General features: G+C 38.1%; 1 protein-coding gene across 1 annotated transcript in view; it reads right to left on the bottom strand.

Annotated features, from left to right (window-relative positions):
- Nucleotides 1-1,036: 1,036 nt before the first annotated feature.
- The window catches only part of CCBE1 (collagen and calcium binding EGF domains 1), a 135,345-nt gene continuing 129,835 nt past the window's right edge, over nucleotides 1,037-6,546 (bottom strand). Inside the window, exons 8-11 of the mRNA XM_053448159.1 lie at nucleotides 4,506-4,636; nucleotides 4,382-4,417; nucleotides 3,716-3,751; nucleotides 1,037-2,477 (exon numbers count right to left, since the gene is read on the bottom strand). Coding sequence (XP_053304134.1) covers nucleotides 2,244-2,477; nucleotides 3,716-3,751; nucleotides 4,382-4,417; nucleotides 4,506-4,636 — 437 coding nt within the window. The 3' untranslated portion in view covers nucleotides 1,037-2,243. The remainder of the gene's footprint in view (nucleotides 2,478-3,715; nucleotides 3,752-4,381; nucleotides 4,418-4,505; nucleotides 4,637-6,546) is intronic.

Here is a 6,546-nt window from a genome sequence, read left to right as displayed (position 1 = left end):
CCGAGACTGGAAAGAGCCCCCCCAAAGATTCAACAAACAGCATATTTAGCGATGATAAAAAATGAAAGATGGCACAGAAGAGAACATCCGTCATCTTTGGAAGCAGTTATTGATTCTTAAAACTCCACAACTATAAGATGTTGCTCATCAGTCAGGCACTTAGAGGGTTAAATTTGACATATGACAAACAAGTACAAATTTAGAAAAATACTTTTTGTTTATAAAAAAAATGCTTACATAACTATATAGTGCATGAAATATTTCTGTATCTTTTTTTTTTATTTTATTTTTTATTAGGTTCTAAGCATTTTTTTTCACGTTCTTAACACCGGGTCTTGCATATCTGGTCGGCTCGGCTCATATGCATCGTGGTCTGGCTCTGCTGGTGCCTCTCACCTCTCTATGGCAGACATAGCGTTTCGTACCATTTATAAAACAAAATAAACACATTTAACACACATTCAGGAATTTAGGACACAATAGCTACCTTTCTTCCAGAAGGGTCAGGACACACGAATCACGATAATTTCAGATGAATGCAAATTATTTAGGATAAATACATAAGGTAAATAACCTGGGAATAATTTGGATATAATTGGGTCAAAATTAACATTAGCTTCCATTTCAGTGCCCCAATATATTCACATCACCAACTTGTTGTATAACATTTTATTAACACTCACCAAATTAAAGGTGCTGTTCCACCTACTCAGCTGATTGTAATACATTTATATTAGTGTTAGTATTAGTGCAGTATTAGAAATATAATTACTACTAATGCTTTCTCGCCTCATTCATCATTTTGATGGAAACACTTGGGACACAAAAGCAGGTGCTCATTGCTTATTGCAATAACAAATGAAAATGCTTCTGTGTTGCTCGTTTATATTACTAAAAAAAATGACAATCCAATTATGTTTTATCTAAGTGGAACAGCACCTTTAAAACTAACTTGTGTGTGAAGGTGCTCCTATATAATATATATTTGTGCTTTTTTAATTCTTATAGCGTGGTATGTCAAACTCTGGTCCTTGGGGGCCACACGTGGATCTTTTAGGACATAATTAACACTATTGTATAATAATACAGAGGAAGTTGGCCAGCTTGGGGAGGTCATTGAAGCAATTGGAGAATTTATTAAGACGACCATCTTGAAGCAGTCTTACAATGTGACTGTTGTTTTATGTGCACTTATATTTTTGGGTAATTCAATTTGGTAATTGAGCTTTTTATTTTTTTCTCTAACACAAAAGGCAAAACAACCGAAATACTGAAACAACAACGATATTCATGATGGTTTCTGATAGTTGTCGCTATTATTGTTTAGATAGACGGTAGAGATAAACCCTTTTGTGCTTCTACCTCCTTTACCATAGAGACCTGGAGGTCCTACTGCCGTGGCTAGGACTAACATCCAGACAGCGCCACCTGCTGGTGAAAACAGGCACAGAAAATGCATCTCCCAAATTTTAACATTATGACCCACCAGCAAACATAAGGGCACATGAAATAGCACACATACAACCTCTTTAATCTCTGGATTACATATTAATTAGAATGTTAAAAAAATGTATTTTGAATCAAAATGCCACCTCCTTTAATGTTTAATTTGACTTAATTCCTTTGTATTTTCATTGTTTTACATATGTAACCTTGCGGTTGTATTGCTGTGTTTGTAAATGCTCAATGTATTCTTTATGGTATAATATATTCAAAATAAATAATTCTGGCAAGATTATGGTCCACAAGGCCAAACCCGACATCCCTATTTTATACATTGAGATTCTAGTGCAGTTTCTGACTCCAGACAGTCTCTTCCACTGTTTTTGTACAGTTTTATAAGTGAAAGAAATGTGACTGCACTATCCAAATGAAACAAGAAGCCATATAATCTCCAGTTCCCACCCATGTATACTATCGGTCCTAGAGCACAGGTAGACAATATGCAGCTCTCCAGCTGTGGCTGAACTACAAATCCCATGATCCTCTGCCACATGGCAACGTACAGCCAGATCTACATGGCAGAATATAATGGGAGTTGAATGTCGTCTATATAACTGCACCAAGTCTACCCACATTTTAAGAGTACACTTCTGTACAAAAAAGCATTAGAATAATACAAATAACATTATTAACAATAGATTCAACAAAAAAAGTCAAAAATAGATACTCTTTACATTATCAGTGCATCTTTTTTATAAAATGAAAAAAACAAATATTATTTTCATCTGAACACTTCGGAGTTAATGGTGACCTTTTTTGTCTGTTCTTAGGTTTTTTGATACAGTTCTTTGTTTATAATCCTCCCCAGAACCAAAGTCCAAAGTATCATGGTGGTTGGAAAACTCTTGGGGCGAGGGGAACTCTTCTGCCGAGGAATGAGTCCGACGACCGAATACTTTGTCCTGCAGCTCCGCAATGTCGTTCCGGATGTCGGCCATCATTAAAAGCAAGAAGTCAAAGGACCCTGGAGGACCCTGCAAATAAAAACATTTTTAATGATATGCAACCACTTATGGATATAAATATGAATATTCCATAAATAAAAATGAAAAAATAATAGAAATAATTACAAAAATATCATCATAATCAATGTATAGGTATAGGGTATATCTGTAAAAACAATATCTATACAATACATACAATTTAGTATAAATTAGATAAATTAGTAGGGGTCTAACATAGTCATGTGTGCCCATAATATACTCATATGCACCCTAGAATGTGTAATATATCTGCTGGGGGACAACCAAGACCCCTCAAAACAAAATAAAGGAACTTGGGTCTAACATACTATAAGCACTTTCCTCCATAGATTCTAAAATCTCAACAAAAAAATAAGCCTCCCACATAATAAATGGATCCGATATATGCTTTGATCCAATATAGTACATCATTAGGGGGTTAATCCTCTATTAGGTTATATAGAGCAACAACTGGTGAAACTGAACTGTCTGTGGGTCAGAACCAGTAGTTTGACGAATCCCAATTAACATTAGGCCACTGCATTGTTTAATAAATAAAAAATACAAAAAAATAGGTCCAATTTTATGTTTTTGATGTTTTTGTTATGCATTTGTTTTTTGATCGTAAAAATACTTTTTGTTCCACCAGAATTACTGTGGATAACCTTTATCTGCTGCTAGCAAACGCATCCATCTCGGCTGCCTAGTGATTTATGAACAGATAAAATCTTCAGGAGGCAGGATTGTTATGTTTTATTATTGTCAAAGTTGTCGGTGATTACATTTGTTTTATTAACTTTCAGAGAGTTACGATTCCGCCATAATGCATCAGAAGACAGATATTTACGAGAAAACCGCCAGGACATTGTCCAAGAAACAGTCCAACAAGAAACAGTCCAACAAGCATCACTGCAAGTTCACGAACCAGGTTCTCAGGCGGAGAGAGCCATAAAAACAGAAACACGTCACCTGGGGGGACAACAACTAAACGGGCAGACCCTATCAAAAATGTCACCGAAGACCTAAATAAAAATACCATGCATCGGGGGGCAGAGGTGTGACGGAGGCTGCTCGACTTAACTACTTAAACCTGTTGCTAAAAATGTGCCCCCATAATCCCCCCACAGTATGTAGGTTACTAATTTTACGGGTACCTGGGTGGTCCAAAAACGCTTAGATTTTTTTTACACAAACTGTATGTCATGTGTTAGTTACGGGGTCTTTGCTTATAAGAAGTTATTAAGACTTACTGGTAGTCCTCTTGGACCAGGAGGTCCTCTGTCACCCTGCAATAAACAAATACAATGTTATTATTCTAAAGCAGTATTGTTGACATCAGGTTCCTGTTTTTTGAAGGTTTGCCCTTATTCCAAATGTAATAAATGAAAAAATCACCACTATTATCTTAGACTTAACCTCCAAAAAAATATCAAGTTGTAAAGTAAAAGTAACTTTTAGTCGGGTCAATTATACGAGGAACATTGAGGCAACGTTTTGCAAATCCATTTTGGTTCAGTGGTTTAGGTCATGCTATGAGGTGTATTCATTAACCCGGGGGTTTGCAGGAGGGCAGAACACTTCAGCTTCCTGATTACACTCTACATTATAAATTAACAAACCCAGGGAGCTTCTCCTCCAAGGGCTGGCCCTGCATAATGTATAATTAAGTCACTGAATACCCTTCAGGAACCCTCGACACATTAACACTACTTTGTGCACGGTCAGTTTAGCTCTTTTTCCAGAAGAAGCTCAATGGAATTGGCCCTTTATGATAAATAAAGAAGTCCAAGAGCTGAAATCCTCAGTAGTTATAGGTTTCTGAATAAATCCCAATATATATCCCCAGCCGACCTTCATTTATTGTTGGGTTTTGGCTGAGGAGGCAAGTCTACTGTGTAAAATAATATCAAATATACCTTTGCGCCGTCCTTTCCTGGTGCTCCCGTTGGGCCCTGGTGGAGAAAAAGCAGAATGATTTAAAACAAAACACTGATAACAGAATGTTTTAAAAAAAATCTAGAATATACAAATTATACGAACCACGGGCCCTCTTCTGCCTTGTTTAATGTGAGATATATCCGGAGTAGGTCCGATTGGTCCCATGAATCCTCTTGGACCTGGGGGACCAGGAGGTCCAGGCTGACCCGCACTGCCTTTAGGACCTGGTAATCCTTAGAAGAGAAAGAAAATCAAGGAATCACAGATTATTATTAACATTATTATTATTAAAATCCTAAAATACAGTGAAAGGCGCCTGGAATTGTAGAATTACAGGAAACGATGCTAACATCTGTTAATTTGGAACAACACTCATATTGCATTAAGAGAGGCAGACAGTAGCGTACCTAGGGTGGGGACGTGGGGGGCAGTCCACGCTGGGTGTCACTCATCAAGGGGGTGCCACCAGGCCGGCATCGGGTGCACACCCCTCCAGAGACAGACTATAATGTCTGCAGCTAGAGGAGCAGGCTCTGTTGGGGAGATCAAACAACTCCCTCTAACCGACTTAAAAATCAATCAAGGGAGCGGGAGGTCTGTTAACCCAGACCTCAGATCCTGCTCCCTTGCCATGCGGGCCAGCAACTGATGCTGTGCATCATGATTTAATGTCATATCCCGGCGCACAACACTGAAGCCGCGCCCACCGCAAGCATGAGTAAGTGTGTGGGAGTTATGCTGTACCATTGTCAATGTCCTGTTCAGTGTATAGTTTTGGGAGTTATGCTGTACTACTATCAGTGCCTGGCCCAGTATGTAGTGATGGGAGTTATGCCCTAAATCACTACAATCACTATATACTGAGCCAGACATTACATTATATGAATGTATCTAGCACCAGCAGATTCCTTGGGTGCCCTGGTTGGTTAATCCAGTTGCACTATCCCTGCTTATCATAGACAGCATACAATGCCTAATTATCCAGTTTAATATATACTACTACTACTTTCTTTTAGGTTAAAAAGGGGCAACATATTCCTTAGCTTGTAAAGTAGATTTATACAGAGTTGTGTACTGAGTGTATTTAGTAAAATAAAGAGCATAAGGTAGAAGAAAGAGATTTCCTATTAGCAAAAAAATCCTTCCCTCCATCTGACTCTGTAGAGCAACACCAGAGTTTCCGCAGGTGGAATAAACTCATCGCTTAGCAGATCTTTCCCTTCAGTGTTGAAAATAACAATAGAATGTGTAAGTGAAAGTTGAATGCCTGACATGAGATGAACCAGAATTAATGAGCACGGAATTATTCTAACTTTTTCCAGACCCCTCTGTGGAATGTAAGCACGTTTTTTTTATATTTAAACATTAATGGATGGGAAATGTTAACATGTCATAAAAATTCTTAGACCAAGAACTGTTAGCTGGTTACGCGCCAGACGATGCAGCGACACCATAAAGCAAATCTATCATCAAAGGTTCCTAGAATCCCGAGTATCTTTAAACACAGCCACAAATGGCATTGCGTAACTTTTTTTATTTCCAAAGTGCCAATTTGCCCTAAATGTGTTTGGTTGTGATTTGATATTTTGAGATTAACCACACATGGGATGGATTTTACAGTCCTTGTTTTCCCAGTCTCCAGAGCAGATTCGGAATTTGAGCCCAGATGCCACTTACTCCAAATAAGTTAGCGCCATTTATCCGCTACATGTAGCGTCTTAATGCAGCTTTTGAAGTGGATTTGCCAAATCCACATTTTAGAGCTCAAGATACTTAATAAACGAATGAAATTGGGTTTACAAATTAAAATGTCAATCATCTGCCAAGAAAAGATCTTTGGGAGCAGCTACCTTAACTGCTCCTTAACTACTAGATTATTAGCCCTAACGCCTCCTCTTGTTGGAATCTGCTTAGTTGAGAACAGAGTTGAGTTTAATTCAAGTAAGTAATTATTTATATGAGCTTTGCCATCAGCCGCCACAGAAATCAGTTCATTGCAAAACAAACAAAGTAACAGGAAAAGTTGAGTATCAAGCCATTGCCGGGTGAGATTTATATACGTAACAATACCAAATGCGTTGTCGACGGCCATTAATACATTCATTGTTGAGCTTGGCAGGCATCCAAGTGCAGAGGGCGCCCA

The sequence above is a fragment of the Spea bombifrons genome, chromosome 1 (assembly GCF_027358695.1).
Source record: "Spea bombifrons isolate aSpeBom1 chromosome 1, aSpeBom1.2.pri, whole genome shotgun sequence".
Lineage (NCBI taxonomy): Eukaryota > Metazoa > Chordata > Amphibia > Anura > Pelobatidae > Spea > Spea bombifrons.
The sequence above is the reverse complement of the archived record's forward strand: the minus strand, read 5'-3'. Positions and strand labels throughout refer to the sequence as shown.